Genomic DNA, 27,371 nt, shown 5'->3' with positions numbered 1-27,371 from the left:
AATGATTTTTTTTTTTTTTTTTTTTTTTTGTGGTCCACAGTTCAAAGGCTAAGTGTTTTCTGGGCACTCAGTGAAAGTTTCTCCATGGTGCGATCCTGTGTGAGCCTCATCATCTCTGCATAGCTGTTGCAACCCCTGTTCATAACTTCTGAAAATATTACTGGAAAAAATCTGTGATCTATAGACAGTTAAAATACTAATCCTTCCTGATCACAATGATGTATTAAAATTAATAATCACACATCCAAATGGTAACCAGTTTCGATTTTACCAAAACTCATCTTCAGACCATGTCTCATCAGGCAGTGAACAGAGACAACAGCTGGAGCATTGATAAGTGTTGCGGAACACCACTGGTAAGTGCTCAACATCTGGTGAGACATGGTCTGAAGATGATTTTTGATAAAATTGAAACTGATTACCATTTGGATGTGTGATTAATTTTAATAAATCCTTGTGATCAAGATTGATTGCTATTTTAACCTATATTCACTTGAATCTGCTTACTCAGGTCAAATTCTGGTCTCCCTCATCAGATTTTACTCCCCACACTTCCCTCCATTATGAAATTGATGATTTATTCATGCATCAGTGGGTATCCTATCTGTCAATCCCTCCTTCATGTTGGAGTGTGGCATAAATTTCTTTACTTACCAGTTTGATTGAGTACCTCTACTCTCTAATCTTCAGCATTCTTTTGTAGCACCACATTTCAGAAGTTTCTGTTCTCTTGTTGTCTGTACCATTTATCTTCCACGTTTCACTTCCATACAAGGCTACACTCCAGACAGATACTATCAGAAAAGAAGATGGATTTTAAAAAATCATCACAGTATTTGTGGATTTAGAGAAAGTGTTTCACAATCTTGACTGGAGTACACTCTGAAATTTTGAAAGTTCTTTGAGGGATAGTTCAGGGATAATGTACTGTGAGGGACATTTCTCTACAACTTTTATAGAAATTATACTGCAGTCATAAGAGTCAAAGAGTGACTGTAGTTGAGAAGTGAGTGTGACAGGGTTGTAGCTTTCCCCCCATGTTATTCAATCTCTACATTGAGCAAGCAGTAAAGAAAACCAAAAGAAATTTGGAAAGTGAACTGTAGTTCAGGGGGAAGAAATAAAAACTGTAAGGTTTGCAGATGACACTTAGATTCCGTCAGAGACTGCAAAGATTTGGAAAATCAGTTGAGTAGAATGAATATTGTCATGGAAAGAGGTTATTGTATGACTAAGTGTGTATTATAATTATTATTATTGTTATCCTGAGATTTAATATGTTCAGAAAGCAACAGAAATTGTAAATTACAGCCAAAATTTATTTCACTAGGTCTTGCAATGGATTTGGCAGACTGGAGACTGTACTGGGTCAATATTATGACACATTCTGTTCAGTATTACGATTTTAAGACTGAATCTGTGGAAACCATTCAGCTACAACCGGGACAGAAGTCAGCCCTTGTGATCTACCATGGTCTCATCTACTACGCAAATCAAGACGATGCAGCGATCCATATAGCAAATAAGACAACTGGCTTGGATGATGTTATATTGCGTAGTAATACTGGTGAGTTTACATTTGTTTATCAGTGACATTTTCTTTATAAAATAATTTGGATCTTATAATTGTCCTGATATCTTATCTTCATTCCTGTAATCTTATTCATATCTTTAAACCTTCTCTCCAATGCTTCACATCTACATCTACATGACTCACACTTAATTGCCTGGCTGAGGGTTCATCATACCTCTTTCAGTGTATTTCTCTGCCATTCCACTCTCAAATAGCATGCAGGAAAAATGAACAGTCAAGTGATGTAGCAAAGGAAATACATAATTGAAACATAAGTTTCTGTGGTACATTATTATTACATTTCCAAAATGGAAACAATAAGCAAAAATAAGGGAGGACAACTACATACTAGTAATTGTAAATGACTGATGCATGCTGAACAGAAACAGAACACTGTAGAGACATTACTAGTTTCTGAGCTACCTCACATACACACACACCTGCAGCTGAAACAACATTCCCAACAGATATCTCAGCTACATATGTCAGTACCAAACAATTCCTGTGTCAACCAATTGCAGCGATCAGACATGTGTTGTTCACCTTCTCCATCTTCCACATCTCTAGAAACCTCTTTCACCCCCAGAAAATACAATGCTCCTGAATACCCTCTCAGACTTTCAACATGGTCATCTTCTGAAAAGCCTGACCCATTCAGAAGTCTCAGTTGTCTCAAAAAAACACAGGTTCAGTTATGAGGGAGTCGTAAAGGAATTGCTTTACATCACTCATATTCTTCAGTGAAAGCATTTCTTTATCACCCAGCCTATAGACTGCAGTCAAGTGAAAGCATGGATAGAATCTTGTGTCCTAGAGTTCCAACCCATTCCAAATGCAATTCTTGCTCCTTTACCCCAGCCATATGCTGATAACCTTCCAGGAATTCCTCACCTTCCTGCCTAAGATCCCTTCTCAGTGAAACATGCAATAGTTATGGAATGAATAACCATTTAGGACCTTGAAAACAGAGTTGATATCATTTTTCCCAAATCTCCTTCACTATGGTTATGAACTGCAATGATTATACAGTTGAAGGCCCTTGACGGCTTTCAAGCAGCTTATCACTTTAATCCCATCTAGAATGAGAAGATTAGTTCCAAAGTTAAGGAAATCAGTATCTTTGTTTATGCTATGTTTCACCATCATTTTAAGATTATTGATGATCTTCACTTCCTAGACTTTTAATCACAAATTTTCTGATTACATCTTGTACAATAAGATCTTAAAATTAAATTGCAACTTTTGAAACTATTAAAGTTATTACACTGTGATACGTGCTTATAAAGTGTGTGTATGATAGGACACTGCTAACGATCAGATAAGTTTACAATAATGTGTGGTACAGATTAAGTACTTAATCTGTTAAGTATGCGAGATTTCAGAGCCAGTGGTTCATTCCTTTGACAGTAGGGTTGAACATGAAGGAAGAGAGGTGAAGGAAAAGAACTGGAGAGGTTTAGGAAAAGGGGCAGATTTCAGAAAAGTCACGGGAGACATACCCGAACAGGACGAGAAGGAAAGACTGATTGTCAAGGATTGCACCAGATGAGATTTGAAAACCTGAGGGCTTAAAGGTGGAAGACAGGGTAATATACAAGACAGAGATTGCTGCTAAAATATTGTGCATGAGTTAATAATAGTGAAAAGCTAAGTGTGTTGTATGTAATAGTGGTGGAGGATGGAGTGGGGGGGAGGTTGGTGAAATATAAACAGGTCAGAAAATGAAAGGTCTAGAAAACTAAAACGGAGTGAAGAAAGGAGTAGTTACTGTGAATAAATTCTGAGACAGAAGAAATTGATGTAAATTAAGGCCAGATGGGTTGCAAGAACCAAGGACATGTTGTAGTTCTAGTCCCATCTGCGGAGCTCCAAGAAACTGCTGCCTGATGGAAGAATCCAGATGGCACATGTGATGAAACTGGCACCGAAGTCATGTCGGTCATCTTGTAGAGCATGCACTGCAACAGGATTTCATGTGTTGTTGCTATAAACCCTCTGCCTATGTCCGTTCTTCCTAGCTGATAACTTGAGGGTAGTTATACTGATATAAAAGGCTGAACAGTGTTTACATGGCAGCTGGTATATGACGTGTTGTTTCACAGGTGGCTCTTCCTTTGATAGTATATGTTTGCCAGTGACAGGGCTGGTATAGGTGGTGGTAAGAGGGTGCATAGGGCAAATCTTACAGCAGGGTGGTCACATGGGTAGTAGCCATAGGGTTGGGAGATGGGTACAGAAGGAGCATAGGGTCTAACAAGGATGTTGCGGAGATTGGGAGGGTGACAAAAGCTGTTCTAGAGGTGGTGGGCAAAATCTTAGACATAATGAACCTCATTCCAGGGCATAATTTTAGGAAGTAACAGCCTTGTTGAAGTAGCTGATTAATACATTCAAGTGTTCAAGTTTCCTAAAATCAGATTAATATCCTTGTCAGACCCTGTGCTCCTTTTGCATCCATTTCCCTACTCTTTGGTTCCTACCCCTATGACCATTCCCACTTCAAGACTTGCTCTCTACTCTCTCCTACCACCACGTATACCAGCCCTGTAACTGGCAAAACATAGATTATCAAAGGAAGAACCACCTGTGAAATGACACATGTCATGTACCAACTGTTACATAAACATCGTTCAGACTTTTACGTCAGCGTGACTATCACCAAGTTATCAGTTAGCTGAATGGCCATAGGCAGAGGGTGTATTCTGGCAACACACAAAATCCTGTTGCAGGGCATGCTCTACAAGATGACAGTCAAGACCTCATTGTCTGTTTCATCACATGTGGCATTTTTATTATTCCCCCAGGCACCAGTTTCTCGGAACTCTGCCTCTTTCCTCGCCCCCTCCCACCCCACCTCTAATACATACTATGCATTTAGCTTTTCACTCTTATTAACTCATGACCATTATTTTAGCGGTAATCTCTGTCTTGCATATTACCTAGACTCTCCGGTTTCCAAATCTCATCTGGTGCAGTCCTCAACAATTAGTCTTTCCTTCTCATCCCATCCAGTACGTCTCCTCTGACCCGAGGTTCTGGGAGACTTTTCCAAACTCTACCCCTTTTCCTAAACCTATCCAGTCGTTTTCCTTCACCCCTCTGCCTTCCCCTTCAACCCTTCTGCCAGAGGAAGAAGCCACTGGCTCTGAAAGCTTGCATACATAATATCTTTTTTATATGTGTGTTGTACTGGTAAGTAGTTTCTTTATCTTTCCAATTACATTACAGTGTCAAAAATTGATTATTTTTGTTGTTAATCTGAAAAAGTGTTATGTAAGTAAAGGGCTCCAAGATGTAGGTAAAAACATATTTATGATGGAATAATTTCATGTTTGAGGAATATATTAGGCTTCATAAATTTCCGTGTCTAGTCATTCACTTCTGTCAACAAAGATTTTAGAATTAGTTGATTTTGAAGTTTCTTCTGTTCTCTGTCATCATTCACTATCTTTTTGCCTCAGAATCACTATGTTTGCTGGGGTTAACTAAATAACTAGAAGAAACTTAAGTCTCCAGTTTTCTTAAGTTGCACAATACAGACAGATCTTAAAAATAAAAGTTCTTTCATTTTTCAGTGGCTTTTATTCTCTTACTCTCAGTTAACTGGTAATCTCTGTTTATTGTTGTGATCCCTAAAATTAAGCAGTTCTACATGTTTTGCTTATTCAAACAATGGAAATTCCAAGGTGTAATAACAGTAATATGGAAAGGATAGATTACTTCTCACTACACAGAGGGTGTGTTGAGTCATGGACATGCACGATGAAAAAGAATGTTACAAATATTTAAGCTTTCAGACAAAGTGCTTCTTCAGAAATAGACAAGAGACACACATTCACAGAAGCATAAATCAAAATGCTCACGGCCACTGTCTCCAGCCGTTATTGTCCATAGACACTGGCCATGTGTGTGTGACTTATGCTTGTGCGAATGTATTTGAGTTTTCTACTTAGGAAGGAGTTTGTTTGTAAGCTTAAATATTTCTGGCATACTTTTGCATTGTGCCTTTCTGTTACTCAGTGCCTCCTCTGTGGTGAGTAGCAGTCTGTCCTTTCCATATTATTGTTTTTCTTATTCACTGTAAAAACACCAATTCAAATTTAATCTGTCTTTAAGTAAAGAAATTTAAGGTCACAGTAATTGCTTTGAATTATAGGTAATTTCAGTTTTCTTATCTAGGCAAATCTCTATGAAATGGGGCAAAAATCCTGCTTGTTTTTCGTGGTGTCAAATTTAACAAGTAACAGTGCCTGTTTGCAGTTCATTAATCACCATTAGCCTTTTTAATTTGAAATTTTATCCTCCTGCTTGTTAGACTTGAATATTTTTTTCCAAAAATAATTCTTTTGGATTAGTATATTACATGATTTTAGCTATTCTCGTGAATTTTTCCCCATATTTTATTGAATTCTATTTCTATTTGCTTTACTTCATAATTTTGTTCTGATTGTTGTCCATTTATGTAGAAGTACTTAATTTATTCATGTCTTGACTTGCCAACTGTCATTAATTCTATTTGTTCATCAACAGGAGCTGAAACATGATTATATGCTTAAGGGCACATGAACACTCATATGTAGGTGGAAATGGGACTGATCTTGAATTATTTTGTTATTGTATTAGTTTCACAGTAAGACAAAGGTTTCAACCTACTTTTTTTCTAACATTTTTCTTCCATTATTACAGCCAATGTCTTATCTCTGCGGATCTATGACCCAAATGAACAAGTTGGCAAAAATCCATGCTCTGATAATAAAGGTGGTTGTGCTCATCTTTGCCTACCAGTGTCAGAAACAGAGCGAGCTTGCAAGTGTGCCACTGGGTACACTGCGCATTCAGAACGGCCTGAAGAGTGTGTTGGTTTGTAATATTACTGATATGTATTTTATAACTATAAGCAAACAATGGAAAATCCGGGATGGAATAATGAAAATATTATGAAAAGAATAGTTGCTACTCCCCATATAACAGAGATGCTTAGTTGCATAGGCAGAACGAAAAGGCTGTCAGACAAAGCTTTCAGCCAAACAAACCATCAGAATTAGACAGAACACACACACACACACACACACACACACACACACACATATCTGTGACTCAGCATCTCCACTATATGGTGAGTCGTAACTATAAGTTTTACATCGAAGTATTTGTAGCTATCTTTATTACTGACAATGTTACTCCTATTATGCAGCCATGGTATAAGAATTAACTTCAGTGTTACTGTAATGGCTATTATGTGTTCATTAATGTGGAAATCAATCTTATCGTTGGGTACATTGAAGTTAGAGCACAAGGAGGACTGGCATAGAGAACAGGTGCATCAGCTCCCCATGAAGCACTAGCTAATTTATTCGAAACCTTCTTTTTATTGAGTTTCTGCTTGGTGTTTCTTAAAATCTTTTTACAGATCAGTGGCCAATCCAACTTTAGGGCAAAGTATTTAGACTTAAGAGTGTGCTCTATCTTTTCCTGACAAAAGTTCACATAGTGCTGTTGTCTTGCTGTTCTGTCGCTCAATTGAAATGCACATTAGATTTGGTCAGAGTCTCCACTTCTTGTAATATAAATTCAAAGTTTTCAAATCATCAAACAAGACATTTTATCCTTTTTTAGCTTAGTAATTTCAACTTATTATTTTCCTGATTTCCTGGAATGGAAAAGACAAACTGACATGTTTGATATTTTTGTTGTTGGTTTAGTCTATGTGAGAGGAGAACAAAATGAAATGTACTTATTTCGAATGCTAAATAACTCAATAAAAATGTTAGGGTGTCTGAACTAGAGCATGACTGCATTCTGCTTCATGTACTAATTATGATTAACAAACTGACTGGAAACCACACCATATAATGTGTTACAACAATTAGTCTTAGACTTTATTTTTTAAAAATTAGCTAATGCTGAAAAATTATTGGTTCTGTCTGCCTCCCTGCCCCCCCCCCCCCCCCTCTCTCTCTCTCTCTCTCTCTCTCTCTCTCTCTCTCTCTCTCTCTCTGCCCTCTCCCCCCTCCCCTCTCCCTCTCTCTCCTCTTGCTCAGAACCTTATGTTTAAAGTTGTGGTCTGCCCAGCATGTGCTGATCACATGACCCTTTAATACTGTTGTTCACTGATGCCTTAGGACAGAAGTTTAGACCCATGACCTCAGCAGTTTGGTCTCATAGGAAATTACCACCACAGAAGGTTTAGCACTAGTTTATGAGCATTATGGAGACCTTTCACCATAACAACTTCTGAACACCTTTGAAAATGACACAGTTAATATCCTTCATCAATCTGAGTTTGTGCTCCATCTCCACATCATTACAAACAGCATGTTAAACCCTACTCTTCCTTCTTCTAAAATGAACCATCAGGGTAACATTCATAAACCCAGGTACATTTGGCACTCCACAGTGGCTTTCCTGCCTTGCTGTGTGAAAAGAAATAAAGCAGAGAGTTTGTATTAGCTGCAGTTCAGTGCTTTTGCTAAAACTGAATGTCTGCAGATTTTAGCAGTTTATGTACTGTGTTGAATATTTGTTACTAGTTAAAATTGCCTACCAGAATTGGATTCAGTCATGGATGCATACTTTCACATACAGTGTTCTTATTAATTGATCAGTCTTGACACATTCCACATACTGAATAATAAAGCTTTAAATTTCCACTAGTTTCCTCCAAACTCCAAAGATCCTCTGCCAAAATACTGTGATGCGAAGGCCATTGTGAGGAAGAAATATCAGATACTCGTACTTGACTCAGTGATGGTACTGCAATGAAACGAAAATGTAAAAAGTGATTTATTCATCCCTTTACATACAATTTTCATTGTACAGGAGATATGTTAAGGTTTACAATGAAATATTTTTATAACCCAGCACCTTGTTGAATTATGTTCCTGCCTTGTAGTGTGTTACATGTTTTTAACCATCTAAGAGTATATTATGTTTCAAATGTTCATAACAAGTAAACAATGTGGCAGATTAAGTCTTGCACCTAGACACATGTCTAACATTTCTTCTCCGGTTAGCTAGTCTTGGTGCAGTATATAGTCGACATTTCATGTCCTTTCAAGTAATAGCAGGCTTCTTTCCTGTACTGCTGTTTGTATACATTATGCTAAAAATTGTAACAGGGAAAAACAGATTTGTACATCATGGACAGATAGTAGTTGTGTATCTGCTGTTCCTCCAAATCATGGTATTACTATCAAGTTTTATTATTAGTGATTGCTCTTCACATCCAATGAGCATTAATTAAATGGAAAATTTTGATGTAAATAATTTTAACAGATTTTCTTCTTTAGTACCTTATATAGGGAACTTGTGAAATTCTTACTTGCTTGTTTATGTTGTTAATATTATGTTCCAGGCATTGAAGAATTTCTGTTCTACTCAATGACATCAGAAATTAAAGGGATGCTTCTTTCTGAGGACAACACAACCGATATATTGGGACCAATTTCTCGAGTTTCAATTGCAACAAGCATTGATTTCTATGCAGGTTGGTCTTCTAAACAGTTGTAAACCTGAAGATATACAGGATGTTCATTGTAACTGAAGACAATGAAATATCTTGATAACTACACATTAAATTAAAAAAAGTTATAATTCCAGTTTGTTTGTCTTGGAGGGCAACATCAAATGATACCACACTCGAACCCCCACCCCATCCTATGCATCAGTGGTGAGGCAACATTGTAATCTTCAATGGGAACCTCCATTTTTTATTGCAGGTTATAATTTCGTGGCAAAATTCACAATGTTTTGTCTCTAGCATCTTCTTTGTTTTGCCACAGATGGTGCTGTAATCAGAGGAATATAGATGGGTACACAATCATCATGTATGACGTGCTACTCAATGGCCTTTGAGCATCCAATGACATGTGAGACCCCACCTCCATGCTGCAAGGATAAGACAGGCTAGTATTTCATAACTTCTAATGGGAAACTCAATTTGCAATGTGGTATTCCTCAACATATGGAACAGGGGACTACTCGACATGCTATTCTGGCTGTGGCTCGAGGCGATCGCTGCTCTACTTTTCCAGTTAGAGTAAGTGTGCAAACATAATACCGCCATCTTCAAAACACTTAGTGGTCTGCTTTTCAAATGACCATGCACAGGGCAGAAGCATATCTGTGGGAATGTCAGCACAGGAGTTTCTGATGCAGTCAACCACGTCATCACGGTATGTTGGCACTTGCTGGCACACCTTGTCTTTTAAATATCCCAACAGAAAGAAATCTGGTGATTGCAAATCCAGCGACCTAGTTGGCTAAGTAACAGGGCCAGCTTTGCCAATCCACCAGCCAGTGTAAACACAGACTACTATCTCCTGTGTTTCAGTTGTGTGATGTGCTGTACAGCCGTCATGCTGAAACCACATATGTTATCAAATGTCAAGGGTAACATCATGCAGTAGTACTAGTAGTTCCTGATCCAAAAATGTTTGGTATTTGCATCAATTCAGTGTGCCGTCGATAAAATATGGACCAGTGAGTTTGTTCCCCATAATGCCACACGATACGTTAACCAAAAAAAGGATTTTAATGGCCAACTTACCATAACCAGTGGTATTGTCTACATTCCAGTACTGCATGTTGTGCCAGTTAATGCTACCATGTTTTGTGAATGTAGACTCATCAGAAATAGGTCCTTGGCAAAGAACATGGGGTTTCTTTGCATTTGTTGATATGCTCATTCATAAAACACCACCCGCTTATGGAAATCAGTGACATGAATTTCTTGATGCAGTGACACGTGGTATGGAGATACTTAAGGCGATGTAGTATTGTGGCAATAATACACTGAAGTGCCAAAGGAACTGGTATAAGCATGGTATTCAAATACAGAGATATGTAAACTGGCAGAATACGGTACTGTGGTCGGCAACCGTTACACACGTCAAGTGTCTGGCACAGTTGTTAGATCAGTTACTGCCCCTACAATGGCAGGTTATAAAGATTTAAGCAAGTTTGAACATGATTTATTACAGTCGGCACACGAGTGATGGGACATAGCAGCTCTGAGGTATCGATGAAGTAGGGATTTTCCTCTACGACCATGTCTCGAGTGAACTGTGAATATCAAGAATCCAGTAGAACATCAAATCGAAGAAATTGCTGCGGCCAGAAAAAGATCCTGCAAGAACGGGACCAATGACGAGTGGAGAGAGTCATTCAACATGACAGAAGTGCAACCCTTCCACAAATTGCTGCAGACTTCAATGCTGGGCCATCAAAAAGTGTCAGTGAGTGAGCCATTCAATGAAACATCTATGATGTGGGCTTTCGGAGTCGAAGACCCACTCGCTTACCCTTGATGAATGCACGACACCCTTGATGAATGCACGACACAAAGCCTGAGCCCATCAACACTGACACTGGACTGTTGACAACTGGAAACATGTTGCCTGGTCAGATGAGTCTTGTTTCAAATTGTATCGAGCGGATGGACATGTATGGTTATGGAGACAACCTCATGAATTCATGGACCCTGCATGTCAAAAGGACTTGGGCAATTCCAGCAGGACAATGCGACACCCCACATGTCCAGAATTGCTACAGAATGGCTCCAGTAATACTCTTGACTTAGAACGCTTCTGCTGGCCACAAAACTCTCCAGATATGAACATTATTGAGCATATCTGGGATGCTTTGCAGCATGCTGTTCAGAAGAGATCTTCAACCCCTTGAACTCTTATGGATTTATGGACAGTCCTGCAGGATTCATGGTGTCAGTTCCTTTCAACACTACTTCAGACACAAGTCGAGTCTGTGCAACGACATTTTGTGGCACTTCTCCATGCTCGTAGAGGACCTACAAGGTATTAGGCAGGTGTACCAGTTTCTTTGGCTCTTCACTGTACCTACAGACATACTGGAGTCACAGTATAATTGCATTGATGGGCACTTATCCTTGGGTTGCGGTGCACTGCTGCTAGTACGGCTATTTCATTGGCTTCTCTTGTACATGTTTGCTTCATTTCCATTTGCTGTTCTATTTGCTGCCATCTGACTTGAACGTATTCACAGACTTGTAAAAGAACAAATGAGAGTGAACTTTCTGTGGAAGACACTTGGCATACAAGGCAACAGCAGCCTCAACATTTCTTCTACATTCTCCATAAATCAGGATCATTTCAGCTTTTTCTTTTTTGGTTGCAATATTCATCATTCACTTGCACATCTGTTCTCCATATGATTGGTAGGTGTGCAGGCAATAAACACTGTGCACATATCATAATGTTTAGAGCCACAATCAGTTTTACTTGTGCGCAAGATGTGAGCTCCGGTCTCAGTGTACTGCCGGTTATGATACGTCGTAGTTCGCTAAATGGCCACAGTGACACACCAAGTGTTCTCTGTTCGATCTGTTGAATAAATAGAACATTACGAATCGGTTTTCCAATTTTTAGAAGTTATGAGATACTGGGTTGTCCTATCATCGCAACATTGTGCTGGGATCTGAAGGGCCATTGGATATTCAAGGGTCTTTGAGTAGCATTTTATAACTTATGATTGTGTATCTATTTCTGTTCCTCCAATTGCAGCACCATCTGCGGTGAAATGAAAAAAAAAATGCTTCAGACAAAACATATGCATATTTTGTCATAGAAGCATAATTTGATATAAAAAAGGGGGTTCCCATTGAAGATTTCAAAGATACCCCCCCAGCCATCCATGTATTCGGTGGGATAGGGGGTTGAGTGTGGTATCATTGAATGTCCCCCTCCAAGAGAAACAAATTGGAATTCTAACTTTTTATGATCCGATGTGTAGTTTTCAAGATATTTCAATGTCTACAGTTAAAATGAACAGCCAGTGTATGTAAAATTGTATCTATATTTATTCATTAAAGTAAAATAATTTTAGGATTATATGGATCTAAATATGAAACTGACTAAATTTCATCAAATAATAAAGTAATTCCATAGGAGGTGACAGTCTTAAACCATTTTTGAATTGCAGGTGGCAATAGGCTTGTTAGAGTAAAAATAAATAGAGAGCTAGAAAGAAGCAGATTCATCAGACAGGAAGTCAGAAATTTCGATTCATAGAATTTGTCAAAAAATAGGAAGGTGTACCAGATTAAAAGCTACAAAGTCAGGATATTAAAAATGTAGATTATACATAAATAAAATAATGAGGCAGTTATTTAACAATGGTTCATATGTAACAAGCACAAGATGTTGCAGATAAGAAAAAAAAGCAAAAGAAGAGGGAAACTCAAGTTGGATTAGGCAACATAGGGAAGTGTGTGGGACCCTTGCTGTTCATGTTGTATATTAATGACCTTGCAGACAGTGTTAATAGTAACATCAGGCATTTTGCACATAATGCAGTTATCTATAATGGAGTACTATCTGAAAGAAGCTGCAAAAACATTCAGTCTGACCTTGAGAAGATTTCCAAGTGATGCAAAGATTGGCAACTTCCTTAAGTGTTCATAAATGTATCCTATGACCATAATATCACTGAGTCATTGTTGGAATCAGCCAACTCATACAAATACCGGGGTGTAACACTCTGCAGGGATATGAAATGGAATGATCATATAGGCTCAGTTGTGGGTAAAACAGATGGTAGACTTTGGTTTATTGGTAGAATGCTGGGGAAATGCAATCAGTCTACAAAGGAGATGACTTACAAATCACTCATGTGACCCATCCTGGAATATTGCTCGAGGGTGTGGGATCTGTACCAGATAGGACTAACAGGAGGTATTGAAAGCATACAGAGAAGAGAAGGCACAAGAGATCACAGGTTTGCTTAGTATGTGGGAGAGAGTCACAGAGATACTGAAGGAACTGAACTGGAAGACTCTTGAAGATAGATGTAAACTATCCTGAGGAAGTCTGTTAACGAAGTTTCAAGAACTAGCTTTAAATGGTTACTCTAGTATAGTCTCCTATGTATCGCTCACTTAGGGATTGTGAGAATAAGATTAGAATAATTACTGCACACACAGAGACATTCAAACAATCATTCATCCTGTGCTTCCTAAGTGAATGGAACAGGAAGAAACCCTAAAAACTGGTACAATGGGATGTATACTCTGCCATGCATATCATGGCGATGTGCCGAATTTAGATGTATAGGGTGTACATAAAGTCTGGGAACGCTTTCAATTATTTATTGCACAAGAACTAAACATTTTACAGATGTCATACATATTGCATTTTGAAGAGAAACTCTGAAAGTATTTTTACAAACATTCAATATGTGAACCATGAGTGACTCTTATGAATGTGTGTTGTACGCACTCCACATTCACTTCACTCACACTGGGACATCCACTTCTCATTGTCGGGTGGAAGCAACCCATCATAATGAATATGTTGTGCCAGTGGTAAATGGCCTTCCTTGTTGGTGGCTTCATACCGAACTTGGTTCTAAACATCCGTTGAACAGCTGTAGCACACTTGTTTTTGTTGAACTCCAACACACTGAAAGTTCGCTCCACACCTGAACTCACCATGTTTGCAACTAGCGCTGACTATCAGCAAATTACCAAACTACGCTGTGGTGGTACACATGAAAAAAACTTTCAGGGTTTCTCTTCAAAATGACATAGGTATGGTGTCTTTACAATGTTTGGTTCTTGTGCAATAAATAATTGAAAGTGTTCCTGGACTTTATGTACACCCTGTAGATGTAGATGTAGAGAAAGCAAAGATTAAAGCAAGTAATAATAGGAACACGATGAAAGTGTGCTGCATTAGATGATACTATTTGCAGTTGTCTTAGAGAGGGTGCGAGAAGGTTGTTGTTGTTGTTGTGGTGGTCTTCAGTCCGGAGACTGGTTTGATGCAGCTCTCCATGCTTCTTCATCTTCGAGTAACTGTTTCAACCTACATCCTTCTGGCTCTGCATAGTGTATTCATCTCTTGGTCTACCTCTACGATTTTTACCCTCCGTGATTCCCTCCAATACTAAATTGGTGGTCCCTTGATGCCTCAGAATGTGTCCTACCAACCAGTCCCTTCTTTTAGTTAGGTTGTGCCATAATTTCCTCTCCCCCCAATTCTATTCAGTACCTCCTCATTAGTTATGTGATCTACCCATCTAATCTTCAGCATTCTTCTGTAACACCACATTTTGAAAGCTTTTATTCTCTTCTTGTCTAAACTATTTGTCGTCCATGCTACACTCCATACAAATACTTTCAGAAAAGACTTCCTGACGCCTGAATCTATACCCAATATCAACAAATTTGTCCTCTTCAGAAATGCTTTCCATGCCGTGGCCAATCTATATCCTCTCTACTTCGACCATCATAAGTTATTTTGCTTCCCAAATAGCAACTCTCATCTACTAATTGCCTCAGCATCAACTGATTTCATTTGACTACTTTCCATTATTCTTGTTTTGCTTTTGTTGATTTTCATCTTATATCCTCCTTTCAAGACATTGTCCATTCCATTCAACTGCTCTTCCAGGTCCTTTGCTGTCTCTGACAAAATTAAAATGTCCTTGGCAAACCTCAGAGGTTTTTATTTCTTCTCCATGGATTTTAATTCCTACTCCAAATTTTTCTTTTGTTTTGTTTACTGGTTGCTCAATATACAGACTGAATAGCATTGGGCATAGGCTACAACCCTGTCTCATTCCCGTCTGCTTACTTTCATGCCCCTGTACTCTTACAATTGCCACCTGGTTTCTGTACAAATTGTAAATAGCCTTTCACTTCCTGTATTTTACCCCTGCCTCCTTCAGAATTTTTAAGAGATTATTACAGTAGAGAGGGTACAACTGACATTTTGTTATGGTGTGGGAAGTTCTGGAAAAATGTAAATAATTGTTTATTCATCAGACCCAATGTGTTTTTAAGGTGTGTGGGTGTGGGGGGGGGGGGTGGAGGGGGGGCATTCTTAACTCTAATAAGGATTTGTCCTAATGCTAGCAGAGTGTTTGTGCCTATTAACTACTCAACACCTCGACTTTTTTAGTGAGTTGTCACTTTAATTTCAGATTATTTGTAGTGAAGGTATGGTTAGAGAAACAGTTGAAAACAATGAAGGTTAAGGGAAGGGAAAAAGAATCTTATGTTGGGCAGGCACTTCATTTCATCACTAGTAACCGCTACATAAAAGAAGTTGTACAAGAATTCCAAGATATTTTAAGAGTTTGTCTTGTTAAAGAGATGAGTCAGAAACATGGATAATAATGAAAATATTGAGATTCCAGAATTAATGCCTGATTATGTGTATACAAGCTATTCTAGGTATGAAGAAAGGGAAGGCACCTGGAGATAATGGTATTTCTAAAGAGAAAAATTTGTACTAAACTGAGTTGCAAAAGGATTTACTGATTTTTTGTGAATGAAGACTATTTCCAAAACTGGGATGAAACTGTAAATGTGCCCTTTACTACAACACAGACAGACAAGATGTTATGAGCTGACAAAACTACAATCATCCAGTCATAACTGTGGGTTGTTTGGTTGCTGTGGGAGATGGCTTTATACAATCCCTTGCTGTAGGAGTGTGTCAGATGTTTACATCTGTCTTTGAACAGTAAAGGGCCACTTAATGCGCACTGTTACAAACTCCTCTCTTGAAGTAAAAGTTCAACATTTACAAAGGTACAGTTCCATCTGAGACTTTAATAGCACTGGTGTCATGACGAGAGGATGTCGACTGCTTCAGCAGTGGTCACGAACTGGTCAGAGCGAGTCCATGCTTGGCTCTGTGTCAACCTCCATGTGACGATGCAGCAGTGCTGAGAGAGAGGGTGTGTCTTTTCAGGAGCACCTTCCATTCATCATCACAGATTGCAATGAGACATTACTAATGTCTGTGGTATAAAAATGTGTTGTCAGCTTTAGTTGGCAATGCAATCATTGGACAATACCACACAAGACAAAACTGTAGACCTGTAAGTTTCATCTCTGTGATGTAAAAGATATTACAGAAGTTGTCACCAATTGAGTATAAAAACATTAAATTTTAATTAGGCAAAGTAACAGACTGGTGTTAGAAGTGTATCTAGTGCAGTGAGCCATTTGCAAGTTGTGAATGAAATTATAGAGAGGAGCAATGAGTATAATTCTGTCATCTAGGGCACATAGGTTTGAGAAAGCTTTAGACTCTGTTTCAGCAAAATCTTCACCAGCTGCCCAGGGCAAACAAGACATACATTTAACTTCATGGATGATTGATGGACCAAAAATTCCCCTTGGTAGATTCCAAGAGATAAGTATAGGTTGAGACAGTGACATAATGGAATTTAGGTAGGTGGTGTTAGGAAACATGCAGAAGAATCATCGATATATATCTCTACAGACAGTAATGCACAAAAAAGTTGAGAGGAGGCTTTTATTACCAGTGGATTTTAATTTGCTAGAGATTGTGTTGATAATAATGATAACAATGATGAATTTGTGTGTCATATTGTATTATGGCTGGAATTGTCATCTGATAGATTGTGGTAGAAAAGCGGACTTTCCTTTCAAAGTAGGCATACTGTCTAGTGGTAACAGAGTTACTACCTGGCAATGAAATTTGTGTATTGTACTCACTCACACACACACACACACACACAACACACAACACACAACACACAGTATTCTAAAGGAAGGGCTTACATTAGTAGATGTGGCACACACAGGTAGAAGTTGGTGATTAGAGTCTGCATAATCTAAGGTAAATGCTGCTGTCATTTTACTCAGTATTAAAATGAAAGTGTTATTAAAATAAAACCTGTGACTGATCTGTATTTTCCATATGCTTGAGCTACTCAAGATTTGGTGTCATTTTAGCATGTATTCTTGGCCATTGTAATAAATTAACAATTTAGGCAATGGTGTTGAACATCATTGTGTCTGTCATTCATCATATTGCTGGCTATGATTTACATACACTGGCACAAATAACTATCCCAAGTAAGCTATAGATGACAGACCTTGTCCTTCCTTCATCATCATCATAATCATCATCATCATCTGGGTATCTCAAGCAAGTCAGGTAGGCATAAGGTGGACGGAAGGGGGCCAAATTTGTGAAAATGTTGGGTTATCAGGAAAGCTGTTAAAAAAAGAACAAATAATATTTTTCATCATAAAAGACTTTTATTTGTTGCCTGGGAATACAACAGTTTATGAAGAATGGCATTAGTCAAAACTCAAATTGTCCAAATAAACTTAAGAAAATACCTGATACTTGAACTGTATATAAATGTAACTTACAAATATTTCAGTTTACCCTTATAGTGAAGGAATGTTACTTTATGAAGGCACAGAGACTTTACTAATAAAAGTTAATGAATATGGTAATTTATCTGATAAGACAGAGTTCAGAAAATTACTTTACAAAGGCATGAAGCTTTCTCTAATGAAAATAAAAAAGCCAACTTTTAAAAAGTTGTAATGTCTTGTTGTTTTCCACATTGCACTCCGTGTCTTGGTGCTTCATCATGAAGGCAATGAAGGAACAGTAAGTCAGTTACCAATGCACATTCTTGTTCAAAATACTGAAAGGCAGATTTACACTATGTGATATTTTAGGGTCTTGTATGGTGGAGTACTCAACATCAGTGTCTTCATAACTTTTGTGAATTTCTTCATTAACTTTAACAGCCCCAATAATTTCTGCATAGGACATAATGTGTTGTTCGGTATCATTCTGGAACCACTCTTCAACTTCAGTTTCATTGCCCTCTTCACGTCCAGGAACTTTGTTCATGAGGTTGATTAAGTTCACATTTTCTTCATCATGATGTTCAATGAACTCATGCCCCTCATGGTCAGGAAGTTTTCTTCAGAAACAAACCGGTTTTAGTAACACTCTAATTCATTCCAGGAGTCTGCTTCCTATCCAACAACATGCAATAGGTCAATTTTCTTTAATTTCTGGATAGGAAACTTGGCAATCATCATTTGCAGAAAGAGAGGAGGATAATGGCTTGTGCCTGTATCTTCTCTTGAGACTAACCCAAACTTCTTGGTCTGTGGGTTGGCATAGCACTGTGACATTGGGCCGTAGAAATATTGCTCAGGGTGTGAAGACATATTGCCCAAAATCAGAATAGCCTTCCTTGGCAGATTTTTAGATGTTAAAAATTGCTCGAGCAATTGGACAAATACTTTATGAAACCATTATTTGAAAAGTGCACCACTCATCCAGGTATTTGATTGGTTTTGGTGCCAAACTGAAAGTTTATGCACTTCAATATGCTTAAAAGCATATGAGTTGTTTGATTTTCCAATGAGACCAAATTTTAGTTTGTTGTCACCTGTTGCGTTACTACATGCTAGGATTGTAACCTTCTCCTTGCTCCTCGTAAAACCAGGGACTACTATTCTTCCTTGAAAGGAAGACTTGTAGCTGGTAACAGTTTATAATTCAACCCTGTTTCATCACAGTTGTACAATTGCTCTTTGTTCAAACCTTCAACTTCAATAATTTTCTGAAACTTCTCCTTAAACTGAGACATACCCTTGGTATCACCAGATACTTTTCCCCCCACAGACACTATATTGTTGGATGATCAAGCCAGCCAGTACTTGTGACAAATTTAGGATCATCATGTTTTTTTTAAACTATTCATAAAATTTCAAGGCCTTCTCTTGCAAGATTGACCCACTAATTGGCATTCCCTTCTCTCTTGTTTGGCAAAACTAAATGTAAAGTGCTTCATTTGCCTCATGAAATTTGCTTTCCTTCATACTTTTCCTGTCTTTCAACATTTCTGTGCAAATTCACTTAACACACTTGTCATATCCTTCTTCCAGACAGACTGAGCATGTGCCAGTGCCAGTCATGTAATGGAGGAATGGAAGTGTGATGAAAGACAAAAGGTTTTTCTACCCTGTGAGCAGATGGCCGAATTATTTGGAGTGCCAAGTTATTGAGTAGTGAATTTGGGGGGGGGGGGGGGGGGGGGCTTCGCTGTGTTGTGGACAATTTGCCTTCATCTGTTTCTGTAAACTTCCTCTCCTTTTACATCTTGCAGTGTTGCTCCTTCATGGAAAAGGTGTTCAATTATTTGGTCTAGATACCTTTTTCTGGAATGTCCAAGTAATGTATAGAGGTTCTAGTCTCTTGCATCTTTTGCACATATCCAAACCATTTCAGCTGTGTAATGTATAATCTTTCCTCCATTGTGCTAGTCACTTGCATATCGTTCTTAATTCACTCATTTCTAATTCAGTTTCATCTCACTTTTGCATAGCAGATTGTTCAATTTAATGTTGCATGCTTATAGTTTGCTGCTCAGCCCTTGTGGAACCAAATGAGCAGCTACTTTATTGAGAAGCAGAGGTTCCAGTCACAGAATCTGAGAGCAGTGTGTTGACCACATGCCCCCCCCCCCCTCCCCTCCCCTGTATTGAGTGAAGCCTGTCGGCTGGGAATGACATGACAGTAGGTCAGTACCATTGGGCCTTCCAACGCCTGTTTGGACGAGGTTTAGTTTTATTGTTTGTTGATGTCTCTTCATGGTAACATGCAGGTCTCTAAGCCTTATGTCATGATTGGCAGAAGCTATCATTTGAGCATTCTTTGTTTGTTTGTTTGCATTTTTATGTGAACTGCTTTATCCTAACTAGATTTCCCACTAGGTAAAAGAACATTCAGGTTTTTGACACTCTGTTTTGGATTTCTAACTCACCATTTCCCTGGTTTGATACAGTAGTTTCAACATGACTGAAGCTTTCTACACTTTCAGTTCTTTCTCTGTGAAGTTCGGGGCTATGTTGCCTGGTTTTTCCTCTCAATTTCATTACTACTGTTCCTTCCTTCTTCACACACTTAATTTACATCTCTTCAAACAGATGTTGCAGACCATGTACTGTAAACGAACTGCTGTGCCATTGTCTTTGAGTCTGATTGTAAACTGTTCCAGTGTACCCACAAAGGAAAAATCATATGTAACATAAGGAACTGACCCCATGTTCGTTGCATAGCAGTCAGATATGCTGACCATTCTACTATTGCAGTAGATGATAACAGTATTTCATTTCTATGAATGTGCCACATGTAATGCATTTATTAGGAATGAGTCTCACATTGAGAACAATATATGCAGTAAGTATGTTGATATGTCTTGGGTATTTAATATGGTTGTCCACCTCCATAGCTAAGTAGTTAGTGTGGCTGTCTGCCATGCACTGGGCAGCCAGTTTCAATTACTGGTACTGCCAGGGATTTTTTCTTTGTCAGAGGACTGGTATTCACACTTGTGATGATAACTGAGGATCTACTTGACCAATTAGTAGAGGTTCCAAGGACAAGAAACCCAACAATGATGGGAGACTGGTATGCTGATCACATGTTCGTTCAAACTACATCCAATAATGCTGTTGGCAGTGGATGACACAGTGATCAGTGGGCCCAACTGGCCCAAGTAGAACCAGAGCCATAACATGGAACATTGACGTGTCGGCTTAGTAATACATATTTCTTCTTCCCATTACACACTTTGAGGCCTTGTACTTGGAGTAATAATAAGGAATGAGAGCTCATGACTGAAAACATACATTTTCCGAGCTATAGGAAAATATTGGCACTGTCACCAGATCAGTTAGTTGGTGACTGAGCGATAAAAATTATTGCATTTGCAACCAACTGGATGGTATGGTAACAATGCTTAATACTTTTACTTTTCTATTAATGGGAAATGAAACAGTATATTGTCATGTTGAAATCCCAATCAAGTCCAAATCCAAAGGCAGGGTCCAGTCAAGCACAACTGCTGGAACTAATAGCATGTTTCTTACTGACACCAACATACAGCCAGAACAGAACTGGATGGAGAATGCAGCTATTTATACAAACACCAAATATTCCAGACTGCTGTTATTTACACAAACATTGAATATTATGGAATATACAAACATAACAAGTGTAAGACATTTCAAGAAGTTTCCAGAAATGATAAATTCTAAATAACAAATAATTGCTGGTGGTACGGTTTGAACTGGTGATTCACAGCATACCAGCCAGCACTGCTGTCCTGTAAGCCCACTGTACACACCATAGCTCGTGGATTTGCTCCCTCTCCTGAAGAAACAGCAACTAGCTGTTTCAGGAGTTCTCATTGGAGCTGACTACAACACTCTGGATCTACATCTTGGCAGTGGTTCTCTGTGTGACAGTGCTGGTCTATCCATGTGTTCTAGTCATGTTGTTACATTCTCTTCAGTGTGGTAAATGTTGAATGTAACCTCCCCATTGAAGCTTCGTGATAACTGAGTGGGTCTTCAGTTTCCTTGAACCTCCCCTCATCGATCTGCATCTTTGGACTATAGTAGGGCTTCATATGGAAGACGTGGACAACATTTTGCCCTATTGTCATCTTGATGAAACCTCATAATGCTCAGCTTTATATGTGATAGCTGACAATTGCCAAAGGATTCAATAATAGCCCAAAATCTTTTCTGATAATCCTGCTTTCTGCATAGGCAAAAATCCATACCCTGCCTCCCAATCGTTACTTGGCATTATAGCTTATAGCACCCATAGTTTTCCTCCAATCCATATTCATCTACTATGTTTCCTTGTCTCCCTTTTCCTACTCTCGAATTCCAGTCACCCATGACTATTAGATTTTCGTCTCCCTTCACTACCTGAATAATAGTAGGCATGGGCTTCGTGTTTATCTTGGCCACAATAATGCGTTCACTATGCTGTTTGTAGTAGCTTACCTGCACTCCTATTTTTTATTCATTATTAAACCTACTCCTGCATTACCTCTATTTGATTTTGTATTTATAACCCTGTATTCACCAAAAGTCTTGTTCCTCCTGCCACCGAACTTCACTAATTCCCACTATATTTAACTTTAACCTATCCATTTCCCTTTTTAAATTTTCTAACCTACCTGCCCAGTTAAGGAATCTGACATTCAACGCTCCGATCCGTAGAACGCCAGTTTTCATTTTCCTGATAATGACGTCTCCTTGAGTAGTCCCCGCCCAGAGATCCAAATGGGGGACTATTTTACCTCCGGAATATTTTACCCAAGTGGACGCCATCATCATTTAACCATATGGTAAAGCTGCATGCCCTTGAGAAAAATTATAGCTGTAGTTTCCCCTTGCTTTCAGCCGTTTGCAGTACCAGCACAGCAAGGCCGTTTTGGTTAGTGTTACAAGGCAATATCAGTCAATCATCCAGACTGTTGGCCCTGCAACTACTGAAAAGGCTGCTGCCCCTCTTCAGGAACCACATGTTTGTCTGGCCTCTCAACAGATACCCCTCTCTAGTGGTTGCACCTACGGTATGGCCATCTGTATCGCTGAGGCACGCAAGCCTCCCCACCAACGGCAAGATCCATGCTTCATGCGGGGGCTAAGAAATGAAAGAGGAAACCGCCTGGTAGAGTTTTGCACAGTGCGTTAATCATAGCTAACACTTGGTTCAAGAATCATGAAAGAAGGTTGTATACATGGAAGAATCCTGGAGATACTAGAAGGTATCAGATAGAAAGGTTGTATACATGGAAGAATCCTGGAGATACTAGAAGGTATCAGATAGACTATATAATGGTAAGACAGAGATTTAGGAACCAGGTTTTAAATTGTAAGACATTTCCAGGGGCAGATGTGGAATTTGACCACAATCTATTAGTTATGAACTGTTGATTAAAAATGAAGAAACTGCAAAAAGGTGGGAATTTAAGGAGATGAGACCTGGATAAACTGACTAAACCAGAGGTTGTACAGAGTTTCAGGGAGAGCATAAGGGTACAATTAACAGGAATGGGGGAAAGAAGTACGGTATAAGAAGAATGGGTAGCTCTGAGTGATGAAGTAGTGAAGGCAGCAGAGGATCAAGTAGATAAAAAGACGAGGGCTAGTAGAAATCCTTGGGTAACAGAAGAAATATTGAATTTAATTGATGAAAGGAGAAAATATAAAAATGCAGTAAATGAAGCAGGCAAAAAGGAATACAAACGTCTCAAAAATGAGATCGACAGGAAGTGCAAAATGGCTAAGCAGGGATGGCTAGAGGACAAATGTAAGGATGTAGAGGCTTATCTCACTAGGGGTAAGATAGATACTGCCTACAGGAGAATTAAAGAGACCTTTGGAGAAAAGAGAACCACTTGTATGAATATCAAGAGCTCAGATGGAAATCCAGTTCTAAGCAAAGAAGGGAAAGCAGAAAGGTGGAAGGAGTATATAGAGGGTCTATACAAGGGTGATGTGCTTGAGGACAATATTATGGAAGTGGAAGAGGATGTAGATGAAGATGAAATGGGAGATACAATACTGCGTGAAGAGTTTGACAGAGCACTGAAAGACCTGAGTCGAAACAAGGCCCTGGGAGTAGACAACATTCCATTAGAACTACTGACAGCCTTGGGAGAGCCAGTCCGGACAAAACTCTACCATCTGGTGAGCAAGATGTATGAGACAGGCAAAATACCCTCAGACTTCAAGAAGAATATAATAATTCCAATCCCAAAGAAAGCAGGTGTTGACAGATGTGAAAATTACCGAACTATCAGTTTAATAAGTCACAGCTGCAAAATACTAACAGCAATTCTTTACAGATGACTGGAAAAACTAGTAGAAGCTGACCTTGGGGAAGATCAATTTGGATTCCGTAGAAATGTTGGAACACGTGAGGCAATACTGACCTTATGACTTATCTTAGAAGAAAGATTAAGGAACGGCAAACCTATGTTTCTAGCATTTGTACACTTAGAGAAAGCTTTTGGCAATGTTGACTGGAATACTGTCTTTCAAAATCTACAGGTGGCAGGGGTAAAATACAGGGAGCGAAAGACTATTTACAATTTGTGCAGAAACCAGATGGCAGTTATAAGAGTCGAGGGGCATGAAAGAGAAGCAGTAGTTGGGAAGGGAGTGAGACAGGGTTGTAGCCTCTCCCCAATGTAATTCAATCTGTATATAGAGCAAGCAGTAAAGGAAACAAAAGAAAAATTCGGAGTAGGTATTAAAATCCATGGAGAAGAAATAAAAAGTTTGAGGTTCGCCGATGACATTGTAATTCTATCAGAGACAGCAAAGGACTTGGAAGAGCAGTTGAACGGAATGGAGAGTGTCTTGAAAGGAGGATATAAGATGAACATCAACAAAAGCAAAATGAGGATAATGGACTGTAGTCGAATTAAGTCGGGTGATGCTGAGGGAATTATATTAGGAAATGAGTCACTTAAAGTATTAAAGGAGTTTTGCTATTTTGGGAGCAAAATAACTGATGATGGTCGAAGTAGAGAAGATATAAAATGTAGACTGGCAATGGCAAGGAAAGCGTTTCTGAAGAAGAGAAATTTGTTAACATCGAGTATAGATTTAAGTGTCAGGAAGGCGCTTCTGAAAGTATTTGTATGGAGTGTAGCCTTGTATGGAAGTGAAACATGGACGATAAATAGTTTGGACAAGAAGAGAATAGAAGCTTTTGAAATGTGGTGCTGCAGAAGAATGCTTAAGATTAGATGGGCAGATCACATAACTAATGATGAAGTATTGAATAGAATTGGGGAGAAGAGGAGTTTTTGTGGTACAACTTGGCAAAAAGAAGGGACCGGTTAGTAGGACATGTTCTGAGGCATCAAGGGATGACAAATTTAGCATTCGAGGGCAGCGTGGAGGGTAAAAATCGTAGAGGGATACCAAGAGATGAATACACTAAACAGATTCAGAAGGATGTAGGTTGCAGTAAGTACTGGGAGATGAAGAAGCTTGCACAGGATAGGGTAGCATGGAGAGCTGCATCAAACCAGTCTCAGGACTGAAGACCACAACAACAACAACAACAGTTTTCCTTGTGGGTGATAAAGATACATATATGAGCTAGCTACCTTGTTTCTTTGATCCTGGTGACAAGATATTTCACATCCCCAATACTGCCCAGTCAAAATGTGAACAAAGTACCCATTGCCATTTCAGTCTTGTGACCATGAAGCAGAAAAAACAGTGTGAAGCCCATATTGTCTTGCTCCACTCTGCTGTGAGTGAATGTCACAGGAGGCAATATTTTACCCCAGTCTTTCTGTTCAACATCAATGTTCATCAATAGAATACCTGCCAAAGTCTTATTGAAGTATCCTGTGAGGCCATTTATTTGCAAATGGTAGGCAGTTGTCATCCTATGGGTGATGTAACAATGTGAAATTACCTCTGATACTAGTTCTGACTTCGAAGTTTTTCCGGGATCAGAGATCATCATGCAGGATGCTCCATGTGTCAAAATGATGTCTTCTACCGTTTCTGGAGCCTCAGCAGTCAGCACAGCTTTGGTGACAGCATAGCAGGTGAGGTAGTGGGTCCACACTATTATCTATTGATTGTCATTTGTCCTCTTCAGTAACCTCTCCAAGAGGTCGAATACAGTTCAGTTGACTAGTGTTGCTGCAGGCAGAATTGGTATCAGATGCCCCAGAGATAACTTTGGCACTTTCTTCCATCATTTACATTCCTTACAACGGCTCACATAGTGTCATAAGTGACTGGTATAGATCTGGTCTGTAATACATGCGTCTGATTCTGTCTAGAGTCTCCATAAATCCCAGGTGACCAGATTTTAGAGTGTTGTGGAAATAGTCCAGAATAGCTGGTTGTAGACGGACTGGGATGAGCAACCATTTCTTCCCCATTGGATCATAGTTCCTCTTATATGCTGCTTCATTAAATAATTGAAATTTTCCTTTGGTTGGTTCCTCGTCCTCCTCTAGTTTTCAGTACTCCCTCTCTTCAAGAAGGATGTCATTTTATGCAGTGATGACCGAGATGTCATCCACACTGCTGTGTTCTGCCAAATGATTCTTCGAAAGTCAGTTGGTATCATTGTGCTTGCATTCACTTTTGTATACCACTGTGACATCATACTGCTTAAGCCTCAGTGCCCGACTTGCCAGTCGACACAACGGATCTGTGCCAGTCATCTCAACGGATCCTTCAAGCTAGTTAGCCACCATAAAGAAAGGTGGTGCCTGTAAACAGTGAATGGTTTGCCAAATAAGTACAGTCAGAACTTATTAATTGGCCAAACCACTGCGAGGCACTCTTTCTCGGTTGTAAAATAGTTCTTCTTGGGCTTAGAGCGTTCCCTAAAAGCATGAACTGTCATCGTTTCAGCACCCTCCTGAATATGTACTTAACTGCACCTATCCCTTATCCTTTAGTGTCAGTGTGAGGTCCTGCCTCAGCATTCTCGTGATACAATGCTAGGATTGAAGATGATGATAGCATCACCTTAAGGACAAGTAAAGATCTTTGTTACACATTGTTCCAGGAAAATTTGGTGTTACTCCACTGTAGTTCTTGCAAAGGATGTGCCTTGATACAGAAATCATTTATGAGTTGTTGGTAGTATGAGAACTTTCCAAGAAAACGTCTCACATCATGAATGTGCTGAGGAATCAGAAAGTCTGTGACTGCTCTTATTTTCTTTGGATTGGGACAGACTGAGTCACCATTCACTAGATGCTATTGGGTCTTTATTTCGTGGGTGATGAAAGGCACTTCTCAGATTTGGGTGGAGGCTTGCAGTCTCAACACACTTCAACATGGTTGTTGCGAGGCTGAGATATTCTTCAAATGTGTTCAAAAGAATGTCTTCCAGATAGCAATGACATATCGTACATTTAAGGTGTTGCAGCAGGCTGTACTAATACATTCAAAGGTGACAGTCAAAACGACATAACTTTGAGTTCATAAAGGCTGTCAGGAGTTATAAAGGCAGTCCTTCTTCATTATAAGGACTGTAAGGAAGGACCAAGGACTCTCTAAAGGGTCAGTGACATCATCATGCAGCATCTTTGCCACTTACTTCCGATTATCCATCATATAGTTGGCAAAACTATATGAATTCTGGCTGATTGATGGATGATCCCCAGT

General features: G+C 39.1%; 1 protein-coding gene across 1 annotated transcript in view; it reads left to right on the top strand.

Moving 5' to 3' along the window:
• Window positions 1-27,371, top strand: part of LOC126092185 (low-density lipoprotein receptor-related protein 1) — a 772,271-nt gene that overhangs the window by 542,928 nt on the left and 201,972 nt on the right. The window contains exons 30-32 of the mRNA XM_049907661.1: window positions 1,331-1,567; window positions 6,260-6,433; window positions 8,928-9,059. Of these exons, the coding sequence (XP_049763618.1) occupies window positions 1,331-1,567; window positions 6,260-6,433; window positions 8,928-9,059 (543 nt within the window). The remainder of the gene's footprint in view (window positions 1-1,330; window positions 1,568-6,259; window positions 6,434-8,927; window positions 9,060-27,371) is intronic.

Source organism: Schistocerca cancellata, chromosome 7, assembly GCF_023864275.1.
Source record: "Schistocerca cancellata isolate TAMUIC-IGC-003103 chromosome 7, iqSchCanc2.1, whole genome shotgun sequence".
Classification (NCBI taxonomy): Eukaryota; Metazoa; Arthropoda; class Insecta; order Orthoptera; family Acrididae; genus Schistocerca; species Schistocerca cancellata.
The sequence above is the reverse complement of the archived record's forward strand: the minus strand, read 5'-3'. Positions and strand labels throughout refer to the sequence as shown.